We start from the raw sequence: 19473 nt of genomic DNA, 5'->3' as shown, positions 1-19473 counted from the left end.
AGCAAAACCTTTTCCTGCTAACCCTTTCAAAGACCGGACGAATCCGCAAATTTTCTTCAATTTTGATCTCATTTATTGACATACTCGATTATTTTTAGTGTACAATAACAAATTGCCAACGGAGTCTAGTCTATGAAAAGAGCCTTGACTTGCAAACTAGTGTTCTCGGTTCAAATCAACATGACACCTTAATAGTCTTGTGTGAGAAACTTCCTCCCTCTTGTAATTAGGCTATCGCTTGTATTAAATATATATATATATATATATATATATATATATATATATATATATATTCAACCTAAGTATAAGCTCTAAAAGGTCATTCTATACACCAAATAATCAACCTTGTTAAAAATGAGATAGAAACTCCAGAAAATTGAGCAGAACTGAGATTTTCTCAACCTGCATAGAGAATATTCACATAACAAAGAATTACATTTTTATGCTAAGACAATAAGAATTACATAGAGGTTAACCTCATTAGAATCAATAGGGGGATTGGTAGCTAGGTACATATTTTGGATTACTGATTATTGTAGATACAGTTGAGACAATGCTACATTATGTTAACCAATGGGCAATTTAAGAAACTTGGAAAATGGAAATTTTCAAGCACTTCCAAATTACAAACAAAAGTTGCATGTAAGAATTTTCAGTCCATGAGTTTGTATCTTTTCTCATGGACACCTGTAACTCCCATTTGAATCTCTATTATGGTATGAAGTGGCATCTGAAATTTGAAAAACTAGCTGTCAGAAAGGACATTCATGAGATATGATAAAGTTAACTGCTACAAATCTGTATTAAAAATTACCCTACTTTTAATTCTTATCAAATTGTAACTTGAATACCATAACCATGCGTAACCCAGGATTTAGAACTTGTAAATTTCCATCATAAAGTCTTCTGTGATTCAGATTGTTCAGGGAAGTAGGGAATATAGAATACAAGAAATACAAGAAACAGGAGTAATTAGAAATTTTCCATCAACTACCTCAATGTGTGGAATCTCTTTCAGAGGCCTATCAGCAAAGTACGCGTATAATGCTCTCAAAACAGCCTACAAGAACAAAGAAATCAACAAGCTCATATTATTACAACCACAACATGAAGGAAGAAAAGAAGAACACTCAAGCACAAATTGGTACCATGTGTATTAATCACCTGATGAGATATAACCACAACAGGCGCACGCTGTCGTTCGAGTTCAATGATTACAGGCTCTAACCTGCATTTGTGGTGGAAGTCAAATTCTACTGAACAGGTGTTATTGTTGCGAGAACTGATTGTATATTGTAATTGCAAAGTACAAACCTTTGGATAACATCTAAATAAGATTCTCCACGAGGATACCGATACCTCAGTTTGTCTTTCTTACGTGCCCTGCAGTTAAACATATCTTTTCAAACAACAAATGTCTTTAAACAAGGAATACTTTTCAATTTCTCTCTTTTCTTTTTCTTTTTTCTTTTGAGATACACACACACACACACACACTTCCTTTTCAATTTCTCTCTTTTCTTTATCTTTTTTCTTTTGAGACACACACACACCCCCACAACCCCCCCCCCCCCCCCGACACACCCACCCACCCACACACACACTCACTCACTCACACACACTCACTCACTCACACACACACAAACATACAGACAGAATAATGCAACATACTCATACTCCTCTGGCATGTTTTTCTTTATCTCTTCATACGTCATTCCATCACACACACCAACATATATCTCATCCAGTGCGCGCCATTGTATCTAGAAAAATTGTAAGGAACTATAAATCAACTATACTTAATCATATTCAAATTTCTGGGTCTATCAATTATCTACTGTTTGTGGCTTAAGTATAGAACATGCAAGACTTTGAAAGTGGATGAAATTCTAAAAGTTGTACAGTACACTAACCTTGGGAAATCCTACGATGGGACTTGCTGTCAAAATTGCTCGCTCCAGCGTGCTAGTCCAAATCTAAACACCATGGAAAAAAATAGTAATGTTAACTCATATTACTATATTCAGTCAAGGGGCAAGGTAAATAGACGTTTGAAACCAATCAAACAGATTAAGTCACTATACTTATCAAACAAAAATATCAATAAATGATGTCATGAAAATGGTTCTACCCCAGACACATGTGCTACATACTAGTAGGAAAAGAACCTAGAGGTGACAATATGTTTAGTGGTAAGACAATAGTACGCATAACATCTTTGTTTTTAAGTTCAAAGCCAGACTCTATCTCCAGTTTTGTTGCTCTATTCAAACATTAAAACCAATTTCGTGCAAAATGCAACCTTCCAACCTGAACATCTGAATTTATGTTTGGTTACATTCTAGAATAACTTTTTCTAGCTTACGAAAACAATAATTCGCAACTACACATTCAAAAGTAATTTACATAGTTATATAATGTTAAACAACTGACATTAGTTACATATCTTTAGCTTATACTTCAACCACACCACTCCGTGACCAAAGCACATGATTACGTAAGAGATATATGTAGACTACACAATAAACAAGGATCAACCTACAACAAGCATTTACTTCGTATGAAATGCTAAAAAATTATAACTGAAAATTGGATATTGCTGAAGCTTACAGAAGCAGCCCGCTCTGATTTCAGTCGTTTTTCGACGAAGTTAGCGAGTTTCTTTGCATAAATTTCTCCAGTATCACTGTTGAAACAAGTAATAGTATCTTTTGGTAAGTTCCACTCACAACACATCACTGACTCATGAAATAACAAAATTTACGTGGAATTTAAAATGCATCATAGAGAGTTGAACAGATCAAAGGAACAGGTCTTAGAGAATGAGTCAAATCCAGACCATATAATGTACAGAAATGAAACAATGATGGGCAAAATGTCATCAGATGAGAGAAACATAGAATTTTATACATGAATATCATGGAGGTGAACAGAATTTAGGATCAGATAATTTTGAGAATTTACTGTACTAAATGCATATTGAAACGAAAGAAAACTGGTAAAATTATATCTTGATAATCAACAGCAAGGGCAAACCTCAAAGGATTGTCTCCCCCAATTCTGCCTCTAACATTATCCTTACTCTCTCCATGCCTAGTAAGTAATATAGGGCGGGGCGTGAGATGTGTATTCACCTACAACAGTGCAGCAGAAACAAATGAATACATGACAGAAATATGAATTAACAGAGGGGGCACGAGGGAGAATCAACCAAAAGATCCCAGTTCTACTGTATAAATTTGATATGGTATTTCAAATTGCAATTTAAATGAGGAACCTTTTACCTAAGAAGCACGGACACGGATACGGATACGGATACGGATACGGCGATATGATACGACACGATACAGGGATACGATAAATTTCCAAAAACTAGGATATGATACGTCATGGATACGGTTATTAAAAATATATATTAATATATATTAATAAATATATATAACTTAAAACAAAATTATAAATAAATAAAAAATTATAAATTATAAATATAGTGTAGCATTTTGGGCTTTCTTTACTGATTTTTTATATTTTTAGGCATGTATGGCTTTTTTCCCCCACCCAAAGCCCATTTTAATCCTATTGCTTAAGACCCAAACCCATAAACCGATCTATGAAAAATATATATATTACAAATCCTGTATTAGCAAACGACGTCGTCACTTGAGACAATAGAAATTAGGTCTGTCGACATCTTCTTCTTCCTCGTGCGCACCGATCTCTCTCTCTCTCTCTCTCTCTCTCTCTCTCCCTCTTCACACGCAGCGCCCAGCCCCTCAACGGCAAACTTCGCCCGGAGGAACATATCCGAAAAGTCAGATACTCGTGTCTGGAATGTCAGATACGCGTATCCGTTAGTCAACTAACGTATCCATTGACTGCGATACGTATCCAATGCGTATCGGACAGTATCCAAAGCGTATCGTATCCAAACGAGTATCCGATACGGGATACGCCACTAAATTGGCGTATCCATGCTTCTTAGCCTTTTACCAAGATGATTAGTTGTTATTTCATCAAATGCAATGCAGTTCACTAAAAGATTCTGGTCAGATTGTTGTATATTATGCCACATAACAGACGGTTAATGTTATGCCATACAGACATGTGGAGTCCACTGTCTTAAATAAGTGAATATGTTTGAAACCAATAGCAGTGATAAGGATTACAAGTCCAGCAATCAAGATCAAATTACTCTGGAAAAAGATCACTAGTATTATGAGAATTATTAGCACAAAAAGACCTAGCGGAGTAGATATACTTGATTTATATGAAAGCACCACTTTTAAAATCCATCTTTTACAGTTGAGCTCAAGACTAATTTGTGAAAGAATAGAATCAAAGTTTTATGTCTACCTAAGTAATCACCAGTATTCTTGCCCAAGATAATCCTCTCACACTTATCAAATTATTAGTTCAGAAGAACAGATGCCATGAAATTAAACAAATTTGCATCCCGATGAAGAAAACATGAGAAAATAGAATTCTTCTTCTACAAAGCCAAAGAACAACTGGGAAAAGAACTATTCTTGTCTATAACTGAAGAATCTAAAATTACAGTTTTACAAAAGCCTTGAAACTATAGGATGATACATTTATGCCAATATTGAACTACATTTTTCATAGGATAACATACCAGGAAAAAAACAATTCGTCCAGGAAGATAGCCACTGATATTATTCACCTGAACCAAAATAGAAAGCTTCCGAGTGAATGGGAATCAAAGTCACAGCTACATACTTAAGGAGATGCATAAGCATCTATTCCAAGGGTTTTATAGGGGGGAAGAACCTCATGCCATTAAACTGAAGTCACGTATAAATAAGAGGTTCAACAATGAAAAACACAATAATTACAAAAAAAAGTAGAAAGGCCAAAAACAAACACACAACCATGCCCTAGGTGTATGTTTCTGAGATACTTACTGCAGCTCAAGACTCATCCAAAGAGAACGATAAAAAACTGAGTTGAACTTACTTGTATTTGCCCTCCATGTCCACTGACCATATCAATCATTTTGATGTATGATCCTTCTTCTACTGGCTCGTAAACCTGGCAATGGGAGCATAAATGTACATCAATATTTGATAACAAGAACTGTTAAAGGCCAAACCTCACCAAACAATCAATAAGAAATGTTTTAGGGAACTACTTTTTCATAATAAGCCAGTCGGCTTTTAAAGTCCTGTAATCCAGCCTCAAAATCTGGCCTGCAGAAGAACAGTAATTAATGCACCTCACAATCCATAAAGATAAGGAACTAATGGTCCAGGGCCAAACCATACTCTTCTGCGTAGTCAGGACTTTGTTGAATTTTCAGACGTATATTTCTTTCTATAATGCGTTCATCATTACATAAAGTTTCCAGAAAAATAATCTGCAAAGAAAGATATAATCATGAATACACAAGATGGGTAGCAGAAGAGCTTAAGACCAAGTTTTAAACTATGTGAAGTGGGAACTGTCACTCCATGCAATACTCATGGTACCTTGCATTTTCCTTCAGCCAATTTCATGAGCATGTTCCTGCGTTTACTTGTACTGTTTGTGGCATCGAATATTCCTACCTACAATCAAATTAGATATGTTAAAAAGAAAGGATCATCAAGAAGCCATTAAAGATCAAAATGACTCGCATAAAATGACTTACCTGGCCACCTTCTTGCATCCAAGAAACCATGTCATCAAATGCCAGGGCTGCTACCTAGTAGCACGTGATATATTAAAACTATGTACAAAGAAAAAGGTTAATATTGTGTTAACTTTTCCATCGCATCACGAATCCAATTTAGTATAAATGTTACTGTTCTCAAGCACAAGTACTCTTAGTTGGAACTCTCACTATTATAAACTTTATATGAAGTTATAAGCACCTACAAACTGTCATAGACTCATGTGACCTGACATAAGCTAAAAGTGTTTCTGCTTATTTTATATCTTCATTGACTACTTGTGTTGCATATTCTACTACATGTTTATTATAAAAGCAACATCCATTTCAGTTTAGAAACATCCATTCAACATATGTCTTTCATAACATCTAGGGAACAGAATCGGAAATATATATTTTCATCATTTCTTTGAATAATCATGGGGTTCTTCTCAAACGAGAGAAATTTTGAACAGCTCTAAGGAATAAAGTTTAAATTGGCTCAGTTGATTCGAATTCTTCAAAAGGACTTACTAACTTCTCATCACAAACAAGGCATCATTTGTTTTTAACTACTAGCATCATAGTGATAAAGAATGCCAGATGATACACAGCAGTAGAATCAATCTGTCATAACTTATCTTCTAAAAAAAAAAATCAGTCATAACTTATCTACTCTAAAGGAAAAGTACTCCATAGACACTCACCTCGTTACGTGCCTCCATGCCTTCACGGTTGTCAGCTCGGAAAAAATCAGCATTCTGCACTAATAAATATCTCGTGAGATTTTCCAGGTCACCCAAGAACTATTTTATTAATAACCAAAACAGTGTTTCACTTTATATCTATACTGAGCACATATTCACTATTGTGGAACTATGTTAAGTTTCTTTTGCTTTGACATGCGTCTAATCCAACACAGGAATACCACATGGTCTGTTGGAAAAATCTAATAACTAAGAATCTAGTGATAAAAAAGCGAGGCAGATAAACAAACTGGTTTGCTTTTTGTAGGATCACTCATCAGTCAACAGATAATCACTAATGACTACTAAAGCAGAATGTCTGCCAATTAATCAACCAAATCAAATCTTAAACAACATAACTTTTACCTGATTAGCCCCATGTTTAAGACGGCGGTACTGCAACAAAAAAAATACAAAAAAGAAGGTCATGTTCATGTCCACCTTCATATATTTCAGTGACTAGAGGTATGAAGAGAATAAAGAATTGTCAATCATAAGAATGCTAGTAACCTTTCCAACATTGAAGTGCTTGGTATCATGACCCAACCAGCGGAGATACCTTGTAAGTTTAGCTGCCGTAAAAGTTTTTCCACGAGCTGGCAAACCAACCTAAAGTGCACAAAACTTGTTAGAACTGTTTGCTCTCAATTATATTCCAAGAATTAAAATTTGAAGCAACCAATGCAAAACTGATGATACTGGTAGGTCCTTCCAAGTTAGCCTACTTAGCAAGGGTCAAATTAAACTGTAGTTCCTTTAAGTTTACAACTAAAGAAAACCAATTAAGAAACAACGGGAAAAGGATGATTAAGTTTAACAGAAGTTATGAGCTGTATGGTTAATCACTCATGCAGAACAATACCAGGACAATGGCCAAATGACTATCTTCCTTTGGACCGAGCATTTGATCAGCTACGGCTGCAGCTGCAACAGCTCCAGCAGCTTCTGGCATTGAATTCTAACAATATGCATAGAAGGACAGAGTTTCAGAAAAACAACCACTGCAGATAGAAGATAATTTAACTCTTGATCATCCTCACAGGCAAGATGCACTTCCACACAGACCTTTTTTTCTTTGTCCAATCGGGGTTCTGTAGAGAAAGTACTAGTACTAGAGGATTTCACTAGCCTAGGAGATCCAACACCCCTATCTACAAAGAGGCCCCTGTGACTGTCTTGCCTTTGGAAAGGTGAAAATGTTCCCACTGACTTTGATTCAACCATCCCAGATGAAGAATACAACTTGGATGAATCTGGGATAACAACCTCCATGTCCTGCATAAACATTGAATTAGGTGGACTATAGGTATGTTATATGTAATATGGAACAATTTGTTAAAGTCCTCCACAGTCAATATTGTCCCAAAACCAAAATATGCTTGCAGTTTCGTATTATAAATTTAACAATCAAAACAGCCTCACACTGCTAAATCTTACTTAACGCAGGAAAAGGATATAAGAAAACTCTAATTTATAATAATAGCAGGCGGGGTAATGGGATAAACCTTTAGAGGTACATGTCGATCCACTGAAGCACCACTATCCTTGAAGGAATGTGAAAAACTGGTAGAACCATCAGCATTAGTAAAGATCCCAGTAAGACTTAATGACCTTGGAGTCTCTGTCATGTTAGCTGCGTAAACAAGGCCTGAATTGGCAGAAGTCGAAGGAGCTGGAACAACATAATGTTCGAGATCAAGCTCCAAACTAGTTGAAGAGCCATTCTGTGTACATTACCAAAGAAAATGGACAAAAGACTTCTTAAAAAGGTATGTATAACAAAATAAGAACCTCACTCTGAGCCACGCAGGACCACAACTACAACAGATAAAATGCCAATGACAATACAAGAAAGATGAAAAGAATTGCGAGTGAAAGTGTACCTCAGCACCTATCTCTGGCACTGTACCTAAACTGACATCAGGAATTCCGCGAACAGCAGAAGGCCTAAGGTTCTCCTGATAAGCCCTCCAACTCGCTGCAAGATCGAAGGGAGATACCCTATCCGCCTTAATGAACACCCGGTACTCAAGAACCTCATCACTGCTAATCCTAAATAGAGCCAGCCTTTGATCCCCTTGCAAGGCCCCTCCTATGAGTTGGCGGTTCGGACCCTCCTCGACAACACTTGGTGCATTGCTATACTTTGGCCTCAAAAGGAACTTGAAATCCAAAGTTTCTGGTTCCAACACACAGACCAAAAAAAAAAAACAATCAAATCCAGTCAGAAAATTGGCTTAAAGCCCTTAATAAATACTAAAAATTCGAAACCAACACCTCCAAAATTCCACTAGACTAAAAAGCAAGCAAATACTGATACCGTAGCCATTTAAGGCTTTAAGAAAATATTTTTCTGGTGATGAAATTCAGAAATCACAACTTACCATGGTTGGGAGGAACAACAAAGCTCAGTTCCCACATCGATGCCGACTCACGCTCCATAGAAAGCTAAGAATGATTCAAAACAACGAAATGAAATCGATTAGAAATTAGAACATGGCAATGGAATTAATCAAGCGAAAGCGAGTGCACGAATGAATTGTGATTGCAAAAATTTACAGCTTTGGAAGAATCCCAAGAGCCAACGAGAGGGACAGAGCCGAAGACGTGAGGAAAGAGGTCGCCTTTCTTGAGCTTGAAATTGTTCTCCATCTTCAACGACACGTACAGCTGGCCGCCTCCTTGGTCCAAATACTCCTCCTCCTCCGGCTCCTCACCTCCATGCGAGCCATCCTCCATCCTCTTGGACGCACCAGTCCCCATTCCCTCTCTCTCTGTCTCTCTGAGCCTGTTTGTGTTCAAAAATGGCGTGTGTTTAGTTAGTTTTTGTGGTGTGTGGTTTGGGGATTGGATAGAATGAGGAAGGAGAGTGAGGGATGGAGAATGAATGAATTAGAGTGATGAGGGATTTTGGAAATTTGGATTGGATTCCATATATATATATACGTGAATGGGTTTGTCTGTTGTTCGCTGTGGCTGTTCCCGGCCTGTGTTTGGATAGTCTTAACTTTTAGACGATGGGGCCAGCCATGACTAGCAGCTCACCCTTTTTATATCTGCAACTCCTGGCATATTTTACTCGCTGCCTTTTTTTAGTATCATGCAACTCGCTTTTTGTGCTCGACGCGTGTTTTGGGATGTGAGCTCTTGGGTTAGTTCCAAGCTCTAGCTTTGGAATTTACAAGTATTTCACCCTAGGTATTTTTATTTATGGACGATTCTTCCCTCCTTATATTTTATTTATTCAACCCATTAATTTGATGGGTTAGCTTTCTTCATTTTTACTATATATATAATCAGCCCATATATTTGGAATTGCTTACGTAAAAAGCACATTTTACTTATAAATTCTTCTATAAGAAATGATTTATAAGTACGTTGAAGTATGAGTTTTTAGATGCAATAGTTCCTAAATTTGTACTCGATTTACATTTTGGCATTTGAATTTGCAAAATGATTGTTGTAGTCCTTCAATTCTATTATGTTAGCAGTTGGTCATGTCGTCAAATCAATTACATTTTTGTTGTTGTTAAATTCAAGGGTAAAATTGTCATTTCAAGTTCAACCCCCCATCACTCACACCAGATTTACCACTCCCACCACTACTTTGTACCAAAACCCAACATTCCCACCCCATCAATGAAGAACAATCTCACAAGAGAGATAGAGAAATTATTTCCCAACCAAAAGCACAGAGACAGAGAAGGGCAGGTGAGGGAGGTACGTTGGGGAGCAAAAAAAACTTACTTGTAACAAGGATATCACTATTTTGCTATTCTCGGACAATAACACAATGATACATTGAAAAGTTATCCTACGTATCATTGAGTTATTGGTCGGAAATAACAAAAGGTGTTATCCCCATTGCATGAGAGTTTCTCTCGTTGGGGAGAGGGAGTGGAAACGGGTGGGTGGGGTTGGTGCATTTTGGGGGAGGGGGAAGGGTGTAGGGGGGGAGTGGGTGTTGTGTTTGTGTAGTGGGTTAGGGGTGATTGGGTGAGGATATCAATTTAGGATGGGTTTGGGGTGGCTTCAATGGTGGGCGTTGGGATCGAATTTGTTGAATGAGGTGGGTGGCTGGGTATAAGTCGGAGAATAGGGTGGTCGGCGGTTGTGGCTGGGTGGGAGTTTGGGATGCTGGTGTTTTGCTCATTAGAAAGAACATCAAAATATTGTTTTGCCTGTAAATTTGACCCAAAAAAAAAAGAAAGTAATGTCATGAACAATGGCACTAACATAAGTGGAGTTGAAGGACTACAATAACCATTTTGTGAATTCAAGAAACAAAATGCGAATCGAGTACAAGTTCATGAACTATTGCTCCTGAAAAACGTTTGAAATAATTGAAATTACCTATAGGATGACCAAAATTCTTAGAGGGGGTGAATAGGCCAATTTAAAATTATAATCAATAAATAAAAATAAACTTCAGTAGCAGGATTGATATGACTTATCAATCCTGAAACTGTTGAGCATAAAATAAAGAAACATGCAGAGAATTATTTTACGTGGTAAAACCCCACCTCTGGAGAACATCCACGGGACTCCTTAGTCCAAAACAAATCCACTATAGAATGATAATTACAAGAAGTACTCACACACTTAATGACAGGACCCGACCCAAATTTCACTTTGGAATTTATGCCGAACCCTATGTGTGTCCGACACCTGGCCGATGCCGGGCACAAATGACCAAATTGCCCTTCTTATGAAGACTAAGTTACTTTAGGGTTTGACTTCTGTCGAAAATTTGGCAGAATCTCCATTATGAATGTACGTTACCCAAAAATTTACACCTGCATGAAAAGCAATTTATATCCCAACGTTCAACATGCTTTAAATTTACAATCTAGCAATCCTACAATAGAATTATGTGGCCTCCGGCCTTACAGAACCCTAGGGCAATTTTTAGAGCAATACTCATCTACTTATTTACAAAAGAAATGCGGAAATATAATATGCCCTACATAGTGGGAAGAGAAGGAAGAGTGATGACGAATGCCCGGTGGTGGTGCTCAAGTTCACACTTACTGCCTAGGGGTGCAAAATATTTAAAAGTGTGAGTGGACAAAAATAAAGTTTTAGAAAGTAGAATATGAACATACTAACCCATTATATATATAACCGTCAATTCCATGAGCTTATATTCAATTCCCTCATTTCCGTCAATTCCTTGTGTCACGTGGTGTGACACATCCTCGCAGGCCTCAGTAACACAAAGTCCACCCGAGCCACATTCCTCGCAGGATTCAGGGGACATTTAGTCAACTTGATCCGCATTCCTCGCTCCACACGGTTCGAATATCCTTAAGACTCGTAGGGCAACTGTCAAACACGCTGACATATCTGAAGGCAACATAATAACTGAGGCAACATTAACACCGAAAGCAACATATCCAAAAGCAACATGAGTACCTCTGGTGGTTTAAAAATATTTACTGGAAAAATTATAAAACTATTCCTCATTCCATCCTTAAATCCTGTTGCTCATATCCTTTAATCCTGTTATCACTTCCTTTCCTACTTTCCAAGCCATTTATTCTTTAAACATAAACAAAATTTAATAGAAATATTTGAATTCAAAAAGTTATGCTTGGAAAGTAAAAGTCATAACAATTTATTCATGGTCATATAATAAAACTTTAATCGTATAAAATTTATTTAAAAAACAAAAGTCCACTCACTAGGCGTTCGAGCTAGCTTGACCCTTCGAGGGACCCTCCTGCGGGTCAGATGGTGCCCGAGTACCTATTTAAGCCATTAAATATATTTAATTAATAAAATTGCTCAACATCAATATTTAATCCCAAAACCCTGACCCCCCGCTTCTAAAAGTGCGTGAACCTAGTTTAAGACCATTCATATGCCCACTTAAGCATTTCCAATGATTAGAACGGTCTGAAAAGACCCGAGACTCTATAAGGGATAATTTCTAGAAAAAGTCAACTCGGGACCCCGTGGGGTCCACAACCTCCAATTATCAATCCGAGAGTTCATATAGGTTCCACACATTTTAATAACCATGTCCTGTAAGTTTGGTGGCCGGAGGAGGGAGAACGAAGCCGGTGAAATTCGAGCGAAATACCAGCTGTTTCTTCGATTTTCCGGCGGCTGGAGCGGCTAATGATGGCTGGGATGCAGCAGGATGGGTAGTTGGGGTGGTGGCAGTCCTATCTTGACCGGTCTCGTGGCCGGCGGTGGTTATGAAGGAGAGGGGGGTGGCAGCTGTGTGAAAATTCAAAGGGGATGGGGGTTCTGCGCAACAGGGAGAGGGAGAGAGAGAAAAGGGTTCTGGTTTTTTTGTTTTTTTTGTTTTCTGGGTTATTACACTTATTCTAGACACATTCTAGATAATGTTTACTGACTTCTTCGTAACTCAACTTCTGTCACGGAATAATCTTTAGACACTCCTTATGTTGAACGCAATACTGGTCATGATTGCTTCAAGCTCGCCAGAGTTCTTCCAACTCTCCTTATGTTGAATCTGATACTGGTCACGATCGATTCAAGCTCACCGGAGAAAAACCGCCACAACGATCTTGGTGCCCTCAACCGTATGAGTCACCGAACATGCAAATGAATGCAATATGAATGATAAAAGTGTTTGATAAATCACCAAGTAAACATGGAACACTTGATGATTTATCTATAATAAAAAACGCAGCTTTCTTAAATGTTTAAGCACACAAAATTATTGTTCAAAAGCTATACCAATAAGAAAAACATCAAGCCTTATTTTATATAACTTTTTCTTCTCTAGGAAGAAAAGTCCACATCAAAAACACAATCAATTTCATTGAAGGCTAACCAAAGATATGTTTCCTAGTCAAAACCAAAACCACCAAATAGGTATGAGCCAAAGCAAGAAGGTTTTTGTCACAATATGACTCTTTAAAGACCCTTGATATTATTGAAGCAAGTTTCAAGAATATCACAATTAATTTTTAATAGAGTATATGATAGTTAACTTGATTTGCAAGCACTCAAGACTTGACCTAAAAAAAGAGGCTTGATAGGACGTGAAGAAAAAGGAAAGCAAATCAATTTGAAACAAACATGCTTAAATACGATGCATTCCTAAAGGGATTTTAATTGATTTTAAAAATCAATGAAATAAAATCATATCAGACTTTAAAAAACGTTCCCAACATGAATGCATGAAAAATGACATGTCTTACCCTTCAGATCAAATGGCTCAGATGTGTTAAATCACAATTCTGGAATTCGGAAATTGCTGAGCTGTTTCAATCTTGCAGTTTCTGGAAATCAGAAACAACAATTTTGCTTTAACCTTCTAGCTAAATGACACTTTCAAACCTATAACAATTTTGCTTTAACCTTCTAGCTAAATGACACTTTCAAACCTATACTAAGTTCTAAGAAATGCCAACATAATTTCGTACTAACAATAATTATTAATAATCCCAAATCTCTTGTCTGAATTTACTTCACACATGATAAGACACACCCCTCGTTAGACATTAAAAAAAGGAAGACTAATAATGTAGAACCAATGTAAATTGATACAAAAAATGCCCAAGTTGTTGAGAATATGTCAGATTTGGAGTATATTTAGCATTTCCATTTATTATTTACTAAGCCCAATAATTATAAACGGATCGGATTTGAACTTTTACTTGGACCGAGCCCACATCCTTCGGATTACATCTGGAGGGCCCAAAACAGAGCTAGGGTTTTTGCTTATAAACGCTGCCAACCCCTCACTGCCTCTCTCAAATAGGGCACCTCCCATTTTTCATCTTCATCGAACGACTTCGAAGAAGGAGAGCAAAGGTTTCAGTCTCGCTTCGTCGCCATGAGAGCCAAGGTACAACTAAAATCAAAACCCTAATAGAAACGTCAAATTGTTTAGTCTATACATCCTCGTTCTTATGTTTTTGTTGAAAAGTTTTTTTTTTTTTCTGATAAGCTTACCAAAGAATGCCATAGCTTCCGATCCTTGAAAAATGAAATTGATATAAATGGTAAAATGTGCTGCAGTGGAAGAAGAAGCGCATGAGGAGGTTGAAGAGGAAGCGCCGAAAGATGAGGCAGAGATCTAAGTGATAGCTTCAGCTGTGCAGCTCTTTCGCATGGCGTTTCTATCTTTAGGCTTTTGAGTTTTGTCAGACTTAGTGGTTTGTTAGAATTAATATGAGAAAACCTTGGTGTTCTTATTTCTATCTTTCTGCTACATTTCCTAATCTTTAAATGAAATTTGACTGTTTTTTTCAATTGTTATTTATAATTATTTGGTTTAGTTTTGATGAAATTATGAATTTACATGTTACTAATCGGAATGTGGTTTCTGAAATTATGCTTTTGGGCATGTTTATGTTTCTTTCATACAGATTGCATTTCTGGGTTGTGGTTTGATTGTCATTGAAATGCTCTTTTCCAAATTAACTTTTTTACTCAATTTGTCCTCAAATTTGAGCAAATAGTGAAGGAATTGGGGATTAGCTTCACTGGCCACATTTGATCAGTGAAATTTTGGTCTACCATTGAAATTTTATTGTAAAATGTGGCCCATGAACAATCCAATGGTAGTTGCAAAATCTCATGATCTATGTTTATCATTTTTATTTTTTATACAAGCGATATTGGGTGAGAGCCCGGGGGAGTAATTTATATTCAGATAATTTGGCATTCTGACCAAGTTAATAATTTTCGAACATATTTTATGCCATTAGTCAGTTCACAAAACACAGTTTGTGATACTACTAGTCTGCTTATATCCCACTGATCAATTTGGGATTCAAGTATACTGCTAAAGCGTGCCATTTCTGCTACTATTCGTCCCTATCTTCTTCAGTTCCTCAAATGTAAGTACGGTCTCTGAATTGAAACCACCTGCAAACTGAATGTAATGTTGTGTGTGTCAGTACTCGGTATAACAATTAGGGTTACAAATTAGAATCATGAGTTTGAGGAGCAATTAGGGTTACCTGGTGTACCCGGAAAGCGAACCGGACTCCTTGAAGCAAAAGATTATCTTCTCTTGAGCAGTCACTAGACTGAACTTCCTTGATGATCCTTTTCATGTACTCATTGGCTAGCCTTAGTGAACTTAATTTCATCTGCAAGTATTGGACAAAGATATTCAGTTATTACTGGTGGTGAAAACAAGAGGTTGCTTTCAAATGAATGTTATTTCCATCCCTTGCTTGAAAATTTGGAAATCTGTGATCACTAAAAGCTGATCCTCATGGATTTGCTTTTGTAAAGTTTTGTAGAATAATGAGAAGGGCTGTCAATTAGTGTTCTAATTTTCTTGTTTCCACATCATTGTAATTAGTTGAAATTAGACCCTTAAGCTAAAATTTACCCCAATTTAGTAACATTTAAATTGAAGTCAAATGTAAATACAGATACCTCACTCAAGAATAATTACCAAATATAAAGTTGTTGGCAAGGCATAATTATCAGGGGGACCTTAAAGCAATAAAGGTAGTGAAATTAATAATTAATTTTGCTAATTGCTCCACCTACCTGGCCCATCAGCCCTGAGTCTAGCATCCATTCCCATGGGATCTGGAAATCTCTGTATTTCTTGCTGGCACTCTCCCTTGTCCTCTCTGCACTGCTAACACTTCTTTCCAACCTGCAAATTGAAATTGTGACCTTCAAAATTTAATTCACTATATTGCATGAAATTAAATGAAATAGTAACAAGTTTTTGTACTCTAATGCTTGCCTGTCTTGTAATGCTTCCATTCTTCTTAGAGCAAGGATCATTGGCTCTTTCATGTTGTCTTCAAATGATGTGACTTCAGATTTCAGATTTCTGAGGTCTCTGTAGTTGCAAGCAGCTTCCCGCAGTGTGTCCGCTTTTCGTTCCGGCCACTGCGGGAAATGTTTAAGCACTGCTCTCTCATCAACCAACGAAGACAGCTGCCGGTCCAGCCAGTTTACAAATGCTTCTACATCAGCAATGTTTGTAAATTTTGCAGACTCAACCTCACTGATCAGGAAATTGATGAACTCTGCTTGTGTTTCGACCTCTGACTTTATCTGTCCATAAATCATGCACATTACAACTTTTGAGAAAATTGGTGTTTGTTATGAGATTTGAAGAATAGCGTCTGCTACATTATACTTACAGCTGAAAGATAAGACGAACGGTTTTCGATTTCTCCAATCATGTTCTTGGTAAGAGCAAAAACATGAACTCCTGCAGGGTTGGCTTTGTTCTCCATGTGTGGATCTTTCCTTGTAAGTGAACGGTACAGCTCAATTACTTCCGGCACACGGCGGACTCCTTTTGATCCGAGTAGTGATTTTGAGGGAGGAGGCGGAGGTGGCGGTGCTGGTGCTGATAGCCCCTTATTCTCTTTCACCTCCTTGGGTGAAATTGGAGGAGGCCTTGGTGGTGGTGGTGCGTTGGTTGGTAGTCTTGCTGGCCTTTCCTTTGTGGCTTGAGATTCTGTGTTGTCTGGTCTTGGACATATTTTCTCCTTGGCTGGACTTTGCTCTGATATATCTACAAAAGCTGATTGTTTCTGTTGAGATGCGTCAGTATAATTGTTCTCCATAGAGTTCTGAAACTTCTTCCAGAGAACAGATTTTCTCTCACTGTTGTGTGCTTTGAGGGAAGTTATTTGAGCTTTGAGACGGGCAACTTCTTGTCTGAGCTCATGATTTTCTTTCTCCAATGAACCCTTCTTTTCGAGAGAGTCTTCGAGTTCTTTCTTGAGGAAGGTGATGATCTCTGCGTTTTCATCTTCTTCTGGCATCCCTGTTAGTTGTTTGCTCTGCTTTCACTATAAGGATGACAGAAGAGGAGATGGCTAGATATGACAATGAGTAGCTGGGTCGTTCCTCTTTTATGTTATGGTCTTACTTTTGATGTAAGGTTTGGTGTGTGCACGTAAGCCTGACGAGTGTTGCTCTAGTTAATCCCCCTATATATGTTGGTAATGTTTGTTTAGGTAATTAAGAATTCAAGAGTAGACCCTTATGACATTTCCAAATTTGAGCCGTGCTGGTACTAGCATATGTCTCTCCCGAGTCCCGTTGATGCATGTGGGTCCCATAAAGCATCAATAGCTTACAGTTGCCCAGGGACGAGGGCAGCTCGTGCTTGTATAGTTCTTACCAGTTCTCATCCGTCTTATACCAAGATTTATTATACTGTCATAGGGCCATGTAACATTGCAGGTGAGGGATCAGCATAATTGTTGCAAGTACTTGTTTTAGGTGCAACATTATATTCTTCTGTCAAATTTACCACAAACCCCATGTCTTTTTCTTTAGTTTTTAATATATCTTGCAATCATGTTAAAATAGTAATAGCAATAGCAAGGTAGTGTAGTTTGCTAGACAATCATTAAACAGAAACGTTTTAAGCTATTAGAAAATAAACTAACAATGTATATTAAGCTTATACAAAAAATCAATACGAGAAGCGAGACAAACATACAAGTGCATCCCCACCCTACACACTACTAATAAGCAAAGAAGTGAGAAACATGATTCGAACTCAAGACCCCTTGCAAAGTAGACTCGAATAACTTGTTAGACGACTACTGATTTCAAAAGCTTAAGTTGTGAGAGTGAGCCAACAATTTACATCTAACTTTACACATTTGTTGTCAGTATCATATGCACCAGGTATGTCATTTATTTCATATTTTACACGTAGTCTTTTGGAGCTTGTTCCAAACAGTAAATGGTATATGATTAATTGCTAATTAACAACTTCCTAAAGTAATGCCTATGCTTACGTGGCCAATCGTTGTTGTCCAGGTGTCATTCTTTGACTGGGATGTTGAAATCATTAGGTGAATCTTAGTGTAAGGTCGGTGACCCTCTTGGTTGATGGTGATATTGGCAATTGATTTAGTCCTTCATGAGATTATGACAAAATGGAATTAGCATTTTCTATTCTTTGCTTGTGAAGCAAAGCCAAAAGCAGGGAAAAGTGAAGGGAAAATGGGCAGAAGTGAAGGATGCTGACAGAGAAAAAATTAAAGAAAAAGTAAAAGCCTTGATATTTACAGCCCACCAGATCGAGATCTTCCCATTTTTGCTTTATTTTTTTCCTGTGCTTCCATGAAAAAGTTACAAAAACATGAAGAAGGGTGTCATGGTTAAGAACAGTAAAGCACTAAGGCTGAAATTGAAAGGTAGGTCAAATGCTCACCTAGACTTGAGGTGTATTTACTAGGGCATCATCATCTTTAAATCTTTTTAAAGGGTTTTTATTCTTCTCACTGATTTGGCACAAGTCCACTTCAAATTCAGCTTTAGTTTTCTAGGGGAGGCTTGATCAAAATACCCTACAAGCAAGGGAACCTTAGGGGGGTCAAAGATAAACAGCTTGATCAAGACTCAAAACCAGAATAAGTGTAGCAGCATGGGGGAACATGAATGTGCAGGACCCCATACATTGATTTGGGCTTGTGGCAAGCACAGAAAAATGCTTAACCAGAAGATTTTTTTATATAAATAAAAGTACATAAAAAGATTGAGAAACTGGGAAGCAAGTAGGTAGACAATTTATTTGCAAGACAGGCATGACCCTACATAAAGGGAAACAGAAAAATCAGATGTGATCATCTGCTTACAAGGTCCCCTTATTGAAAGGCTCTTAGAAGGTCCCTTAATTCTGTCTTTCACGAGGCATCTCAGTCTTTGCCGTAGGGATGTTAAAATCATACAGGCTGTTAACATGATGTGGCTTATATCCAGGTCGATTAGCAGATTGGGATGTCAATTGGATTGACCACAGCTGGCTTATATCCAGGTGGATTAGAAAACCAAACTCTAGTCCTGGTGGGTTAATTGCTCATTTGGTTTCTTCAGTCAAGCTAGTCAATGTAGCAAAACCTAAATAGTAGTAGTAGCGTAGTGTAAGTGACCAGAAACTTTTGGTAGTCACTCACACAAGCATGAACGAGTGTTCTAAGTAAATTATTTAAGTACAAAACAAGTTTTAGATCATTGATAAATATACGTTGTCAAATTAAGCGAGTGTGATTAACATTCCTACAAACTCTTTCATCTTGTGAAATCGTGAAATGATTTTCGCATTCAAAATCATTCCCACACCTTCAAATTCAACCCCTATTTCCATAA

General features: G+C 37.4%; 2 protein-coding genes and 1 long non-coding RNA gene across 3 annotated transcripts; 1 reads left to right on the top strand and 2 right to left on the bottom strand.

Annotated features, from left to right (window-relative positions):
- Window positions 1-416: 416 nt before the first annotated feature.
- F2KP (fructose-2,6-bisphosphatase) lies at window positions 417-9415 on the bottom strand. The gene is made up of 23 exons (XM_021960607.2): window positions 8953-9415; window positions 8778-8841; window positions 8277-8572; window positions 7899-8117; window positions 7459-7668; window positions 7256-7351; window positions 6904-7002; window positions 6760-6789; window positions 6355-6408; window positions 5648-5701; window positions 5487-5564; window positions 5283-5374; window positions 5150-5207; window positions 4975-5049; window positions 4634-4681; window positions 3037-3134; window positions 2611-2686; window positions 1914-1976; window positions 1672-1763; window positions 1315-1383; window positions 1165-1228; window positions 995-1060; window positions 417-730 (listed from the first exon to the last, which is right to left on the bottom strand). The coding sequence occupies exons 1-23, from the start codon at window positions 9154-9156 to the stop codon at window positions 653-655; spliced, it is 2283 nt and encodes a 760-aa protein (XP_021816299.1). The 5' UTR covers window positions 9157-9415; the 3' UTR covers window positions 417-652.
- Window positions 9416-13971: 4556 nt separating this feature from the next.
- LOC110758746 (uncharacterized) lies at window positions 13972-14628 on the top strand. Its single transcript, XR_002526983.2, has 2 exons — window positions 13972-14221; window positions 14395-14628. It is a non-coding gene; the product is annotated as an uncharacterized LOC110758746 (long non-coding RNA).
- A 392-nt stretch (window positions 14629-15020) lies between these two features.
- Window positions 15021-17267, bottom strand: LOC110758745 (CHUP1-like protein). Its single transcript, XM_021960662.2, has 5 exons — window positions 16497-17267; window positions 16091-16407; window positions 15886-15997; window positions 15342-15473; window positions 15021-15253 (listed from the first exon to the last, which is right to left on the bottom strand). Exons 1-5 carry the CDS (start codon window positions 17127-17129, stop codon window positions 15164-15166), a joined length of 1284 nt encoding a protein of 427 aa, XP_021816354.1. The 5' UTR covers window positions 17130-17267; the 3' UTR covers window positions 15021-15163.
- Window positions 17268-19473: the final 2206 nt, after the last annotated feature.

Source organism: Prunus avium, chromosome 6, assembly GCF_965620075.1.
Source record: "Prunus avium chromosome 6, drPruAviu1.hap1.1, whole genome shotgun sequence".
NCBI classification, from domain to species: domain Eukaryota; kingdom Viridiplantae; phylum Streptophyta; class Magnoliopsida; order Rosales; family Rosaceae; genus Prunus; species Prunus avium.
Note: the sequence above shows the minus strand (reverse complement) of the source record. Positions and strands in the feature narration are given on the sequence as shown.